The 16,952-nt window shown below is 38.2% G+C and overlaps 1 protein-coding gene across 19 annotated transcripts in view; it reads left to right on the forward strand.

Moving 5' to 3' along the window:
- SYTL2 (synaptotagmin like 2) overlaps positions 1 to 16,952 on the forward strand; it is a 117,327-nt gene that overhangs the window by 86,251 nt on the left and 14,124 nt on the right. For 7 of the 19 annotated variants that reach the window (XM_038568400.1, XM_038568401.1, XM_038568402.1 and 4 more), the window contains 5 exons: positions 686 to 4,549; positions 7,467 to 7,568; positions 9,567 to 9,620; positions 10,879 to 10,926; positions 13,902 to 13,996. In XM_038568400.1, the coding sequence (XP_038424328.1) occupies positions 686 to 4,549; positions 7,467 to 7,568; positions 9,567 to 9,620; positions 10,879 to 10,926; positions 13,902 to 13,996 (4,163 nt within the window). Of the gene's footprint in view, positions 1 to 685; positions 4,550 to 7,466; positions 7,569 to 9,048; positions 9,351 to 9,371; positions 9,621 to 10,878; positions 10,927 to 13,901; positions 13,997 to 16,952 lie in introns of those variants that run through there. The other 12 variants (XM_038568412.1, XM_038568415.1, XM_038568408.1 and 9 more) reach the window with 11 other exon arrangements.

Here is a 16,952-nt window from a genome sequence, read left to right on the forward strand (position 1 = left end):
ATTTGAGAGTAGAAAAAAAATATTTAAAATTAACATGGATCATAGGTGCCTGGGTGGCTCAATCAGTTAAGCATCCAACTCTAGGTTTCTGCTGAGGTCATGATCTTGGGCTCATGAGATCCAGCCTCATGTTGGGCTCTATGCTCAGATGGAGTTGGCTTGGGATTCTCTCTCCCTGTCCCTCTGCTTCTCCCTATTAGTGCATGTTTGTGTGCACACATGTGCACATGCTCTCTCTCAAAATAAATAAAATCTTAAAAAAAAAAACATAGATCAGAATACAAAATCCACATGAACTTTTTTTTTTTAAGTAAGCTCTATACCCCATGTGAGGCTTGAACTCATGACCCTGAGATCAAGAGTTACGTGCTCTACTGACCAAGCCAGCCAGGCACCCCCATATGAATTTTCAGAATAAGTCAGAGACTTCAAAGGAATTTCTCAATTGGGTCTATACCTCATGTTTCAGGAGTCTTCATTTACCTTCCTTTACTGTCGTAGAGCAACTCTGGTAGAATCTTAATTAGGATGGTTTATATTATAGCATGAAAAATGCTGATATAAACAGCTAGTGGTGTGGAAAGTGTAAATACAAAGTGCCTCTTTAAAAAGTAATGTGAGTGATTGAGTAATAATTCTTTAAGCATTCTCTTTCCTTATTTAGAAAAGCATTTCTGTGTTGCAGATGGACTGTCTAGTGTTGAGCCTGAGCCATTTCAGGTGCCAGATCACAGTTCTAGAGACCATCAGCAAGGTAAGCCCCCACTTCTCAAGGCTCTAAAAGCTAGGACCTCCTCACACTCTGGTCCATTTGCCACTGAGATAAGGAAGACAACTGATGATTCCATATCTAAAGTCCTAGACTGGTTTAATCGAAGTTCTCATTCAGAAGACAATAAGTCATCTCTCCAACATCCCCAAAGAATAGAATCGAAAGAAGAAACAAACTCAGAATCACAGACTGCTACTGTCTTGGTGACAGATGACACCAGTGTAAAAGAAAATGGCTCAAAGGCTCTCTTATCCACCAAAGTTAAATTGATGCCTATGGAATCTGATTCAACATTCCACAGGAAGGGAAATACGCTGCTTTCTGGAAATTGCCAAAATAATAATGTAAATATAAAACCCAAATCTATTAATTTGTCCCAACAAGGCAAGGAAGGTCCAGGCATATTGCAACCTTTTGAAATCTATGGCCCAAATCAAGGGAGTAAAACTATGGACTATAGCCAAAGTTCAAAAAACATAGGAGACAGAAATCAGGTACTTCACCCTACCAGAAACTATTCCTACAGTGCTCTCAAAGGAGCTGATGCAGAAGACCAAGTTCCACACATTAAGGATGTTGGCAGTTCAGGTAAAGAAGAGCCTGAATTTCATGTTTATGAAAAAAATAGAGGAAAGTCAGAAGTGAATTTTGACTCTTCAACACTTGTCAAAGAACCAAGTTTGAAAGACAACATGAAAGCAGAGAGAAAGAGCAAAGAAGGGGATACATACATCCTGAAAGCTTCTTTACAGCCAGAGAACATTGAGTCCCTACATAAGGCTACCAAAAACAAATCTTGGAAGAAGCCTGAAGTCCAATTACAAGAAACTGGTGAGGTTCCCAAGAACCAGGTGCAAAGAGAGAAATACAAAAGAGTTAGTGAAAGAATATCTTTCTGGGAAGGTGAGAAAGCTGCTGCTACGTTAACTCATAAAGAACCATCACTGTCATGCAGTCAAGGGAAACCTTCTGCTAAAGCGTATCAGCCTGTAAAGCCCATGGACAGTTTATCTACAGGCCAGAGTGAATATAATCAAGTCACTAGCAAACAAGTGGTCCTAGATGAAAGTGGCCACACAGCCTATCTCTCCAGTTTTTATTCCTCGAATAAATCAAAAGAAACCAGGCCCCAGATATCAGGCCCATGCAAAAATTACCCTTCAGTTGACCAATCAGGTGAAGCATCTCCATTTCAGAATAAGATAAATGAACCTATAAAAAGATTGCCAGTGGCAGAGAGTTGGCATCATGAAAGGGACATTACTTCACCAGCATGGCAACATCCTTCAAATATTGGGAGTGGAACTCCTACTCCTTTGCAGAAAGACAAATCTCTAATTGGTGAATCGAATCCCAACTTTAAAGTTATGTCCCTAAAAGAAAAAGTGGATGAACCCAATACAGAACAGGTCTATAACCGCTCTCAATTTGAGAATTTGAGAAAGTTTTGGGACTTAGGAGCCAATCCAAACAGTGAAGATAATGTTGAAAAGAATACTACCACAATAAACCAGAAATATTCGGTGCCTTTTAATAGCCAGAAACACAAAGGATTCAGTGACATTAAATCACCAGGAAAGAACATCCATGAAATAGGGCTGGTTCCAGGTAAAAAAAAAATTCTGGCAAGAGAGGAAACAGAGAAATTAAATTCAAAATGCACACTCCAGGTGTTACCAGATGAAACCGTATTTCCATTGACATCATCCAGAAAGTCTACTCATCATTTGCCAGGAAACGAGTCATCAAAGGAAAATGTGGGAAAGAATACAAAATGGTTTGTTACGCCAGTGTTCAAGGAAGAAAAGGATTACTCAGACCACGAGATTCAAGAAGCCATCGTTAAAACGAGTGTTTTGTCTAAAGACTACAAAGACACTTTTAATGACAGCTTACAGAAGCTACTTTCAGAAGCTTCATCACTAGCCATGCATCCTTCTGGTGGAAAAGCTCATGGAAAACAAATGTCAGAACCAGATATTTCTGGAAATAAAACATGGCCTCAAGATACAGGTTTTGCTGATACTAAGGAAGAAGACAAAGGACATAAGGAGACCATTAATGAGCATGTAGATAAAACAGTAGCTCCTCTGAAGGTTAAGCCGAACACTTGGACTGCTGGTCTAGACAAACTCCTGAAGGAAGCAACTGGAACTTCACCCTGTCCCTTGCCAATCATGTTGGAGCCTGTTACTACTAGGATCAACTCTGAGCCTGAAGAGGGTAGTAGAATTTATGAAAAAGGAATAGAAGGGAGTCACAACACATCAGCCTATCAGAAAGAAATAGCTCCTTTTCCAAAGCGGAAAGAAACTTTGGGAATTAAAGCTTTCCCCCCAAAAGATGAAAGTGGTGAGTGCCAACTCAACATGGAGGACTTACATCAGATGCCTGCAGAAGGTTCTCACCCATCAGGTCAACCTTCCTGTCTTTACAGAAAAGATTCTTCTGGGGATGTGGCCAACTCTTCCCAAGAGATGCCTTCTTCCAGGGATGCTCATCTTGCTCCCCAGGATAAGGCATTACCATCGAGAAGGGAAATTTCAGAAACTGTAGAAAAAGTCATTCTTCCACCTAAATCTGCCCTGAATGATGTAAATGCTGTATTACAAAAGCTACTTAGAGAAGCATGTTCCCCAGTTGAGAGGGAAGTAGTGCCTGGAGAAGTAAACGCAGAATTTCCTGAAGGAGTACAGGCAGCAGGTAGCCCCCAAAATTCTACATTGTGGGCTGCAATGGACATTATGGTTCCAGACAAAAGGGGATTTTATTCCTTCAATGTAGTTCCTGATAAAACTCATAACATTGGATCTTATTTAGCTGCCCCAGTATCTCCATCAGTACAAACTCACCTTTCATCTGATTCCACTGTCACTCAGGAAGTAGCAGAAATTGTAAGGGAGACAGATATTCAACCTAAATCAGAGTTCCTAGAACTCAGTGCTGGGTTAGAAAAACTACTGAAGGAAGCAATTGAAACCCCCTCCTCAAAATATGAAAGTGATACAGGGGCTCTTTATCCATCACAGTTAACAGATAGAACTGAGGTGTCCAGGCAAAGTGCTTCTGAATTCCATCCTGAGGAAATCAAAGAAACAGTAAAAAAGTGTCAGGCTCCATCAATATCAGAGAGTGCTTTTGATATTGGTTTTAAGAAACTTGTTAGAGAAACCTTTGAAGCTCCTTCTTCCCAGCTCCAGGTGTCAGTGAAGGAAGAAACTCCTGAGAAGGAGTCTTCCCAGTCCGAGAAAGCCAGTTTCTTGAGGACAGTACCCTATTGTGACTGGACAGCCTCAGAGGCCTCTGAAATGAAGCTTACGAGTAATGTTTTCAAATCTCACGTCAACCAGTGCGATGAAGTGCTGGGAGGCAATGAACCTGTGACTGATTTATCAGTAGATCTTTGTGGTTCTGAAAGTGGGGTTGAGAGCTCTAGAACCCCACAGCTTTATATGGAACATAAAATAGGGGTCGCTGAAACTATAAACCCCCCAGAGGACAGGAATAGTGAAAGTGAGGTTACAGGTGTTCGAGAAGGAGCTTCTCTGGAGCCTTGCTCAGAAGAAGCTCCTAAAGCAATTAGTGTGGTCAGAAATAGGCAACCCATTTCTCTCCTGGGAAACACAGAAAAACCTACAGAAACAAGCAACGTTGAATCGATTCTGGCATCACCATGTAAGAGACAAGAGAAAACAGAAGAAAAAGAAGGTTTCTCTGACTCTGATTTTTCAGCTGGAGACGTGGGTTCCAATGCAGAAAGCTGGAGAAAAACCTCCAGTGAGCATTCTGAATTTCTTAACCCGTTGGTTAATGAGTTGATTTAGGGAATGCTGATGTAAAGGATGATATGGTTTTTAAAATTGAGATTAATTTGATACTCCCAAATGGTGGTCAGTTCTTATCACTTTAGGTCTACCTAGCCTTTCTTAATAAAAAGCTACATTTCCTCTTACATTCTTTAATCAAGTGAGTTACATACAGTTTTACTCACAAGGCAGTGTTTCAGAATCTGACTTCTTCTTCTCATTAACGATAGAATTTTAGGTTTTAAAAGTATTTTTTAAAGAAATTCTTGGGTTTAGAAAATACTTCTGAAACATTCAAACTAGTTTTCCTCCTGGAAATAATTAGAATTTCTTTCTTAACTGGCCATCCACATAGAAGTCTCTAGTAAGATTTGTGGCAAGAAAGTGCCACAGAGAAATGGGCACAGATTTCCCTTTTAGGATGAATATCCTACCACAGTAGTGGCTAAATGCCAGAAGCAGAGTGCAAGGCTGGAACTCTCTTTCCCTCAGAAAGGGAACCCTGTGGTGTTTTCCTCTTATTTTCAATTCTCTGCAGAATCTTCCCTTTCTCTAGAGTGTGACTTAGGTCGGATGACTTTACTTGATTCCACCTGAGGGCATTTCCTGGCCTGCATTTCTTTGGCTCCTGATTTGGCCAATTGGATGAAGATCTTAATCGATTACCACATTCATCTAAGGGGACTCAGGGGTACTGGTTTCAGCCAGGCTGTAAGATAAAGGACCTGTCTCAGTTTGCCATCGTGATCAACATGGGCATTTTAGCAGAGAAACCCAGAAGCAAATAAGAATGTGAAACTCCCCAATTATAGTGATAAAAGGGTAAAGGATGCTCTCTGGCTGGGACATTTTATCCACAGTTGCACAATGGCTGGTATGGGTCACTCTTAGCAGTTTAGAAAATTTATCATTTTCTAGCTCCACTCACTATTGATGAGAATGAATAAGCTTTGCTGAGTAGATGATTCATGAGGTTTGGTTTCCTTTGCAAGTAACTATAGGGCTTTTTTAAAAAACTGACCAAAGGATCCACCTTTAATCCTAATTAATCAAGTTGAAGCCTCTCTAAGAAAGGTTGCTGGTAAGAAAGGGCTACCCTTTCCCTTAAGAAAGGGAAAGTAGAATACCAATCTCTAAATGCCACTTTAGCAGGAGTATAAGTCAGCATGTTAAGCTTGGTGAGATAGACTTTATTTTACTAAATTACCCCATGAGTGAGGAGGGTAAACTGACCATAGGAGAGCTTGTGAATTTGTACTTACTCTGGAGATTATTGCCCCTAATGTATATAGCTTTGTTTATAGTATATCAGCATAACTGATTGAACAGCAAAAAGCCTTTCTAAAAATGAAATAATCAATATTAAATGACCTCACAATACCCAGAAAAGATCTTTAAAAGTTATAAGTCAATAAAAGGTATAAAATGGTAGAATTTAGTTTTATATACTCTGTCCTAAATTTTTATTTTAAAACAAACAGGTAGGGGTGGGGTGGAGGAGGGAGGAACCTTGACTATAATGGCACCACAATTTTGGTGAGTAACCTAATATGTTTGACCTGTGGCTAAGCTCTTAATCAACTAATGCTTCAGTATGCTCCTTTAAAAAAACAAAAAACAAAACAAAACAAAAAAACTTGGTCAAATATGTCTGGAAATGCTGGGAAGTTATGCACATTATTAGCATATTAAAGACTCCAAGAAGATTTGTAGTAGGAAACCTTTAAATTTGAACACAGAGCATCCCAAATCTAATTCATCTTAGAATCCATTTGCTCTAGCATGCCAATCAGTACTGGGAGAACTGGGATGCATTTTAGGAAAGTATCATGTAGAGAAGCAGATCTCAAATTCACTGACTTATTAATAGAATCATTGATTTATTTTGTAGACTTTTTTTAAAGCAGGCTCCATGATCAACATGGGGCTTGAACTCATGACCCTGAGATCAAGAGTCACATGCTCTACCAGCTGAGCCAGCCAGGCTCCCCTAGCAAACATTTTTGAAGTGCATATTGCCAGCCACTGTTATAGGCAGTATTGATACAACGGTGATGAATGACCATATTCAGACCAGAGTTAATCCATGATGGAGTTTTCACTGTCAAAATGAAAAAGTTAAGAACCAGCTAGAGATATTTTTTTTGTAACATTAGATGTATTTGATTTAAAGGACTATTCTTATTTTTAAATTATTCCCTTTTTTTCCTCTGTTGGTCCTAACATGCTTTTTTTTCTAATATGCTTTTTTTTTAAAAAATAAATAAGCAAAGATATTAGTACATGATAGACTCCCCCCAACTTTAAAATGACTTAATAAAAGGTTGATTACCTCGTGTCATTTTCCAACATTTTGTTGGAAATTTTATTAGCTCATGAATCCCAAAAAGCCTGCATTCGTTGATCTGAAGAATTCACCCATACCATCTGTGTACCTGATTATACACAGATGTTAAGCATCTGAATCCTGCCTTCTGTGGTTTTCAGCTAATTGTTTTAATGCTCCTAAAACCACTTTGTGGTTGTCTTCAAAAGCTAGAAGTGAAGTGGAAAGATTCAAAGTCTGGCATAGAACAAATCATGTGCCTAAAATAGAGGTGTAGACGACTAAGAGTCACTTTTCTATTTATGTGGTTATCTTGTTTTTTATGATTTGTGCTTGCAAAGATTTCTTGACCAGGAAAATGGTTTTTAAAGGATATACCAAGAATTGAGAACGTTTACTTTTTTCTAAGAAGTGCTTCTTAGGCTTATAAATAAAAGTATAGAAGCTTATGACATGATGCCTCCTTTCAACCTACAATATCAATGTCCATTGCTTATTAATAGCTTGGATTTCTGGATCTTTTTTGTATCGTGCAGTGTTCATCAATTTTGTTTTGTAACAGGTTCAGAAGAAGAACCCAGTCCTGTCTTGAAAACTTTGGAAAGGAGTGCTGCTAGGAAAATGCCTTCCAAAAGTCTAGAAGACATTTCATCAGATTCACCAAGTGAGAATAAAGTTTGCCCCACTGTTGATGCCACTGTCTAAGCTTAAAAATGCTTTTGTGCTCTTCTGTGGCCTCACTGCATGCTGTTGTGCACCGGAGTTCCTAAATTGAGGGTTAACAGATGAGAATAACCTTTTCATAGGAACTGAAGAAGCTCATCCTAAAGTGACTGGAACTTTGAAAGTAGTGCATGAGGTTTGGTTACTAGAACACTAAGTTTCCTTGAATTGAAGAATCCCAGTTCGAGTATTTATTCAAGTACAGTGAGTTTTAAAAGATTGTGGTAGCTAGCAACTCTAGTAAGAAGAGCTAACATTTATTGAGCACCATGTGCCAAGACTTGGCTAAGCATTTCACATGCATGATTTCATCTAACTGGCATACGGAACCCTGTAAGAGATAATTGTTATTCCCATTTTACAGATGAGGAAAATGAAGCTCAGGGAGGTAAAGCAATTTGTTTAGAGTCATGCCACGGAGCTATGAATCGAAATCAACAGACTACTATCAGGAGCATTTATGAAGTGACTGTGTTCTATATGACAGTGTTGGGTGTCTGATGAATTTTTTGTGATATGGAGATGAGTTGGTCCCTAGCTTCAAGGACTATCCTTTCTCTCTCATCCCTTCTTTTCACACATTTCTTTTGGATACTGGAACTAAAAGTCCAAAGACTACCTAGCCTACAACACTTTAGGCACACTGTTCCCCCCAGCAACTGCTTTAAATGGTGACAGACTTCATGACTACTAACATAAACATAATATATCGAGAGACTTGTGAGCCAGACAAGTGGACTTAGAAATCATGACTTCTAGGAGGTTTGCTCTTAATTGTTTTTAAGCTATCATACACCCCTGGGAGTGAAGAGGGTCATGAGAAACTTTATTGAATGAAAGGTAACTGCTGCCAAACTCATGTGCTTGAAAGTTGAACATTGTCATGTTTAGAATATGCTTTAGGCATCTGCAGTTGAGACTAAAAAGTCAGAATTTAAAAAGGGAAAGGGAAAAGCCATTCCATTAAATAATTCCTAAAAATCAGAGATTTTCAGGGCTCTGAGGGCAGAATTCCCAAATTAGAATGCAGTTCTACCCCTACCAGAGATCTTGGAATCTTAGGGTTGAAAGTGACCTTGAAGATCACCCATTTTAAACACCTCCCCAGTGCAGAAATTCTCTATAAAGCCTCCTCAACAGGTGTCCAACCCCGCCATATCCGCCTGAATGCTCCCACAGAAAGCGAGTCCAGTCCTTTGTTGGACCATCCTAATTGTTCTTCCTGATGTTGGTGATGGATCCTGAGGAAAGGAAAAAAAAACCCCAAAAACTCAGCAACAATTGTCCAGTTTGACAAACCTCTTGCCTGTGAGGCGTGGAGCTATTTCCATGGTGCAGCTTTAAAGTACTCAGGAATGTGCAGGGTTAAAAAAAAAAAATCTCCATCAGCTGACAGATATTCCTGCACGCTCCCTTCCAAATACCGATACCCACTCTCACACTAGCCTGCCAAGATTCCACTTAGCAGCTGGTCCCCAGTTACATCTCTTCAGTTGACTTCCCAAGCAAGGCTCCCAGAGGCATACACAAATGATGATGCATGCACAGAAATATTTATTAATGACCATGGGTTTGAGAAGGTGTTAGTCATGGCTAGCATCTTACCCTTTCCAGAAGAATAGAGAGGCTGTTGCCGCCCTGTGTTTTCTCCTGCTGCTGGCAGATTGCTTGCTCTTAGCTAACCCTCTAACCCTTGGGAGTCCGTGTGCAGCAGTGTGCTGATGTAAGCTGCATCGGGGCTGAAATGGGAGCTCCCGCTATGGCACTGGTTCAAGTAGCTAATCTAAAGAGAAAGTATTTTGGGGAAGACATCTTGGTTGCACCCCTCACTGCATCTTGACTAATTGCTTCCAACTCCGGGGGCTCCCAGGGACAGTCTCATTGTTCTCTCTCGCCAAGGGTCAGCCGTGTTAACCGTTTGTTAATTTCTCCTGAACAGATCAAGCTAAAGTAGATAATCTGCCTGAAGAATTAGTACGTAGTGCTGAAGATGGTAAATATCTTTATGTATTTGCATGTCTGTCTGTGTATTAGGTTGTGGGGTGGTTTGGGCAGTCACTGAGACGCAGCTGTTGGTTAAATAGAAGAACGTCATTTGCCACCATGTGATGAATGGTGCCTAAGTTGTTTTAAAACGGTTCTGACTCAGTGCATTTAATACTAACTGTTTGTATTCTCAAGACTTCTGCTGGTGATACCATTGTGAGGATCGCATCAGAGACCCTTGGGAAGCAAGGGTTTCTATAAATAGGAAATTGTATTTCTATGGATATGAGCTGATTTTTGCTACTCTGACTTGCAGAACTCTTTGTGAGGGCAGGAAGCATCGGGTGGGTTCCTGGGTTAAGTTATTCCTATATTTGAATCTCACATCTCAGCATTTGGATCTCTCTGGGCATAGCTGGTAAAGCTTTAACTTCAAAGGAAGGAGTCCCAGAACCAGAGTCGGGGTCCTACCTCAGCTCATTTAAATAGCTAAATATAGGCTGAAGTAAAATTAACCAGTTTTGAGTATTACAGAGCCAAAAGATGTTGACGTTTGTCAATGGATTGAATATTACTTGGTTCAGTTATAAAATATATAGGATAATAGTGCTTTGATGGGGGAATGGATGGAAATGAGTCTGATTTTTTTTATAGTTCAGCATTTATGCAAATGTGTAATTTGTATTTCTGCACTGGAATTGTGTTTTTTAAATTGCCTTTACTATAATAATGAAAATGTATATTAACTGAGCTTTTCCCCATGAAATGTAGTATCAGAGCTCCTCAACGGTCATTCCTTACTTTTATATCCTAGTTCTTTCTCATTTTATGCTTGCAACAACTTCATGGAAGTAGGTGGGGCAGGGATTTCCATTTTCATTTACAGATAAGAAAAGCTCAAAGAAATTAGGTGACTTGTCTAAGATCCTGTAGCTAGTTGGTCAGTGGGGAGAGGTGGGAACTAAATCTCGGTTTCATGACTCCTGGTGCAGTGCTCCTTCCATCTCCCAAGCTATGTGTGGCTCAGTGCATTTAGAAGAAACACACCAAACATCTCCTATGCTAGATGTTAGATTTTTAGTTGAATAGGAGACCTCAAGTGGCTAATGAAGAGTCACTCTGGGGAATGGATAAAAGCAAGCTGAAAATGTGTCAGATGTATTCTGCAGTCTCCATTGTGACACTGACATGTGAGCTTTACCTTCATGTCTCTTTAATCCTTCTTGTAAAATCGTATTTATTCTTAATGTTGCTCTTCTGAGTAGATCAAAAAGCAGATCAGGAACCAGATACAAATGAATGCATACCAGGAAGTGAGTAGCAGGATCTTTCTCACAAATGACTAAATGTTGCCACTCTACATGGTGTTAAATATACTGAAATAACTAACACTATTAATCATGCAGTATTTATTATTGGTACTAAACTCTTGCAGCTTACAAAACTATTTCATTCTGACAAGGGTTTTATTAAAAACAATTTACTGCTGCCAGTATTGAAAGATTAATTTGCGGTTCTGGTGGGAGAGAGTTACATATTTTAAAAACTTTTATGTAGGCATATATATGTATTATATATAAATATAGATGTATGTTATTACTGTGTATTATTCTTTTGTAAGTCTCTCTGGCCCTTGAGTCTTTTCTTAAAATGAAGTTGGCACCTTGCATTACCATTTCACTTTATGTTGCAATATGGTCTTGAGTATTGGATCTCTTGTGACCTTTACACAAAACTGTAGACATGAAACAATTTATAATTTATTTGGACCTAAGAAAGAATTGTATTTTTACAGTTGGTATGCAGTATGGTTGTATATGCCTCTCTATCTACCTTTGGAAATAAATTTTAGTATGTCCAGGGTTTAAGCTCTGAAGTTCAAAACTGGACTCAGTTATTTATTCAAAATATAAAGCAAGTGAATGTCTGAATCTTAAGAAATAAGTGTGTACTTGTGGTGCCCAATGTCCATCCACTAATTACCATCCACTACCAACCAAAGATAATGATTATTTACTCTTTTCTGTTCAGTCTTAAGATTGCTGTACTTACCTGGGACTACTGTCTCCAGGACAAATAGCACATTAAAAAGGTGTTTGTGTGGCCTATCAAAGCACACAGACATGTGTGTGTGTCTTCTCAGCTTCCCAGTTTCGCCTGTTGCATAATGCTAGGTGCTGGAGGTATGGAGATAATGATACACATGTCTGCTGTCAGCAGCACACTTTATTTTTGTTAACAGTTTCCCAACAGTCTGGATGTGCTAATAAGTCTTAATGAGAAGAGCAGCTAAATGAAGGAGTCGTTCAGTAGAGAAACAAAGCGCTGATGCTAGAAGGCAGTGACATCTAGTCTGAAATCCGAAACTTTGCTCATGAGGTCGTCCTGCCAGAGAGAAAGGTGCTGAACTTTGGCACAGGACCTGACAAATTCTTAAGTACCTAGGCAAAAAGATAATCCAGGTTTCAACCCCTGGTACACGTCCTCTGTCCAGTGGCTACAGAGGTACCAAGACTTCTGTCCCTCAGGAGTATTGGGTAAAGAGGTTTCTCCAGTTGCTTTTGCACTGGTAGATACTTCAGTGTGGTCATCTTGTTTCATCTTGCTATGTTTTGTTCAACATTTAGCCTGAAGAGTGAAAACAAAACATAGACCTAAGCATATATGGTAATGTATCTGTCTTTGTTCATGACCTAGCTTAGTGAGGTCAAGCCAAATTGGCTAATCACGTGCTGAATTCTGGATGAATTAATTCCACTCTCTTATGGTACTTTCCAAGATGACTCTTCATGAGTAGGCTGAGATTATTTCTTTTCTCTAGTGAAGAGTATATTCTTACCACCAAACAAAACTGAAATACCTGATTGAAACATAAAAAACTAAAGCCTCATAAATATAAAACTGACTACATTTGAGTAGTAGATGTAAATTTTGAAAATAATAGGGAGCAGTATTATGATAAAAAGGTTTTGTATACTCATTGGGCTGTACTGTGCCCTCATGGGGCCTAATCTTACACTACTTCAGTGTAAGTCACCTGAATATACACACATACACATTATTGTTTAATGGGAAATGATTAAGGCAGATATCTTGTGAGTCATTCATTGTAAATGTATTTTGATACATTTGTGAGCCAAAGGCTAGATGAGAACTACTATGTGAATAAGCAAATATTTAATATGTATAGTTAAATTTTCAGTTTTCCTTCATTAGATTTCTTTGAACTAAAGATGAATTTAGCTAATGTTTAGGACTGAATTTGAGCCTCTTAAGCTATATATAGAAATATAATTTGATTTTTATCTATCTGTTTTCCTAGTATCTCTTTCACTGATAAAAACCAAGACAGTAAAAAAATTAATTAATTAAATTTAAAAATTAAAAAAAAAACAAGGCAGTATATTTGTATCACATTGAAAAGGTAATTTAAAGATTATCAGAGAATATTTATTTTTTAGCAAATACTTATATAGAGCATACTATGTGCCAGGCACTGTTCTAAGGGCCTTGAAACATACTAACTCATTCATACATAAGCTTTGATTCACTGTAAGAAAAGCTTAGACACTAACTCTTAGATAAAGAAGGAAATAGATTTCTAACTAGGGTCACACAAATGAGGAATAGAATTCATCACCTCATTGTGACTTCCACACACATCCTTACTGTATCTAAATAATTAAGGTGTCTGATACCTTGCGATCAGAAAAGTATCTAAATAATTTGTTTTCAAAAAATATTTAGTTTGAAATCATCATCTTTCATAATTCTAAGTGAGAAACACTGTCACTGAACAAACAAGTCTTCCTTTAGACACTCCATAGCCAGGACACTGTCATGATTGAGTTGTGTATGGAGATCCTTGCTGTCCGATGAAATAGTTTTTCAGCCTGCAGCATGTTTTAAAAATACATTGCAAGGAGATGAACCAATAAATCACACATCTTGTGGTTCAAATCTCTGATGTGAAAAATAAGTGAAAACCAATTCACAATGGCAGTAAGTTTTAATATAATTCAAATCCAGCTCCAGATTAATAAAAACTAACAGTTGTTAAATTAAGTTTTATTTTCAATTGGTTCAACTCCTTGCTAGTTCTCTCTGTATAATTCATGAAAACTGCATGTTGCTTATCTTATGATCCTATGCATGTAAACTACTGTGCCTTTAACCTTTTTACAAAAATATCTTGTTCATAGATAAAAGAAAAGTGTGTTTTCAACTTATGCCTTTATGTTTGTCTGATAATGTGAGGATAATTTTGAATGGAAATGCTGCTGTTTAGTTTCCACAGTGCCTTCACAACCTGATAATCCATTTTCCCACCCTGACAAACTCAAAAGGATGAGCAAGTCCGTTCCAGCATTTCTCCAAGATGAGGCAAGTTTGTCTTTTGTAACTTCAGAAGAATTGGAACCAAATAGGTGGATTTGCTATGCCAAGGTTGGTGTGTTTGTTCAGTGGTGGCAGAGACCAAGGAGGTCAGCAGGAATGACCCCTGCCTTTCCTATCAATAGAGGTAGTGTTGTTAATCCTGAGGAACAAGGCAAGGCACCTCTCATTTGACTCAAACAATAACTCATTTTGGTGATGAAGTCAAATTGCATTGATTTTGGAATGTGACTTATGTTTCAAAGTAGGCACAAAATAAGAAATCCAGGCAGAAATATGTTGGTGTGACCTAACCACTCTGTAGTTTACAGTATAGTTGATTTGTGAAAGCTTAGTCTAGGTAGCATGAGTAGCTTGAAAACATTTGTTAAAGTAGTAAAGTGACAATGACAGCAGACCTTAAGGATAGCTACCGGGTATATGCAGTTTACATACATTATCTCATTTAATCATCCAACATGCCAGAAGGCAGACACCATCATTATTACCAGATATTACAGATAAGGAAACATCAGGAGAGGTGAGTAACCTCACTCAGTAGAAAGGGATCCAACCAGGACTGGAGCCCAGATCTGATTATTGTGGTTAGCCATTATACCTACTGTCTCAGGTCAGAACAGGACTCTTACCTGCTATTTACTCAGTACTTTGTAAATACTAGGCACCTAATAGTCATTCTGATTTCTAACTCTCACTAAAAAAATGTGATAGGTACTATGTTCTCCATTTTATAAAAGAGGAAAGTGCTTCAGAGAGGTTAAATAACTTCCCCCAAATTCAACAGCTTCTAAAAAGTAGATCTAGGACTTTAACTCAGGCTTCTTGACTTAATTAAGATTCCATGTTCTCAGTGGAGGGATGGGTTAAGTAGGTGATGGGGATTAAGGATGGCACTTGAGGTGAGCACTGAGTAATGTATAGAATTATTGAATCACTATATTGTATACCTGACACTGTATGTTAACTATACTGGAATTAAAATAAAAACTTAAAAAGTGAAAAAAAAAGATTCCATCTTATAGCCAGGTAGTTAGGAATTTGGAGTCCTGGCTGTGCTAATTTGGTATGTGACTACAGGCAAGTTCCCTGAGACAGGTTTCCTAGTCCTACCTCATTAGGTTGTAAGGAGTCAGTGAGATAATGCGTGGGAAACATATGGCACAGTGCCTGACATGTAGTGAATACCCAGTAAATGGTAGCTAGCTGTTAACTCTTTGCAGTTTGGGTCCGATTTTTGATGGTGAAATAAAAAGCATTATCCTCAAGCATTCTCTTAGATGAAATGTGAGGAACGTTCTAGACAGCATATAAATTACATACCTCCTCCCTGACTTCCCAGGCACCCCTCTGTCTATTTTCAGGCCTTAGATTAACTCTATCTGTAAATATTCACCCTTGCATATGTTTAATAGTCCACATTACAGTTCCTTTGAAAAGAATCACTCATTCTTTGAAACTAAATCTTAAGTTGGAAACCAACAGTAGGCCACTCATGGAGTTCCTGTGGTTTTATACCTTTGTAAATAGGCTTTGGTCTTGGTTGGTCATATGAATAAGCATTTAATAATCTAAGAGGCAAGTGATACCAGTTCCTGGTTTTTTAATTTTCTCCACCATCATAGCTCCACACCAATGAGAGTCCAAATCATTTGAGTTTGTGTATCAGAGATGCCAAAAGAAGCTGTAGAATTTTACCTTTCAAAGCACATGGGTCAGACCAAATGTTAAAGGAAGTAGAGATGAAACCAGGCTTGCTCCTCCGTCCACTCTACCTTTGAGGCTTAGCATTAGTCACGTTCATTGAGTACCTGCTGCATGAAAATCAGTATTCCAGGTTAACAAGACAGGACCCCATCCTTGAGTAATTCACTAGTGACCTGATATACTAGGTAGAGCATAGTACATGCTGTAATAGAGGGAAATGGACTATAAGGGCATGAGGGCATGACAGCAGACACACTAGGGTGTGGAGGGTTTTTTAATCCTCAAGGGAGGATTTGTTTCCTTATCCATATAAGTTTTGTTTTTCTTTAACTCCTTCCTTAATCTGCATTTGAATTGGCATCTGTTATATGATACATAATTGCATGGCCTTGGAATATGTTGGCATGAACTAACTACTCTATGAAGGTGTTTCCCTAACTCCCCTGAACTGCTCCATAAACTCTCTAACCCCCAAAAGAGCTCATTCTTAATCATGAATTTTTAAAACTACCATCTAATAAATTTTAGCTCTAAATATAATAAAATTTATTATTGCCACCTTTTTTTCTTTACCAAGGTAAATATTTCCTGGGACAGATTTAAAATAAATTGTCTTTGTTACTTTTAAAAAAAACATTTTAAAATCTAATGCAGGTAGAATTTAATATACTTTAATAAATATAATTTAATATATACTTCCCTATAGCAATAAAAAGATAAACATAATAGCACTATGGAAATACATAAGAGGTCGTTTAAAATTTTTTAAATATGTATGTATATATAACTTTTAGTTTAAACAGATCAAACAAGCATTTATCTTTTCGAGTTTAATAGTGTCTCAAGTAAAAGATTTTATTTTTAGGGAAGTTAAAGCTCTGTTACTGATGAAAGGAATTAAGCATGGCATTTGGTGTTTTGAGAGTAAATCATAGATCTTTTGTTATCTGGGTAAAGTTAATTTCTCATATATGTCAATAAAGTTCTCCACGAACATAAATATATAGTATTAAGAGAGTGACAGTAGTATTGCCTACCGTAGCACCTGGAGCCCACCTTGTAGGTAAAAAAAACAAATCACTTTGTTATTTTGGTAGCTAAGCACTGCTGTCCTCTCTAGGTGAGGTCCAAGGTAGACCACTCACTTGAGCCTGATTCCCATTCCCTGGTGATTAGCACTAGTGTGCTTTGACTTTTTATCACATTTTTCTAAATAGAGATGCTGATCTTCACTCATTCT

The sequence above is a fragment of the Canis lupus genome, chromosome 21 (assembly GCF_011100685.1).
Source record: "Canis lupus familiaris isolate Mischka breed German Shepherd chromosome 21, alternate assembly UU_Cfam_GSD_1.0, whole genome shotgun sequence".
NCBI classification, from domain to species: Eukaryota; Metazoa; Chordata; class Mammalia; order Carnivora; family Canidae; genus Canis; species Canis lupus.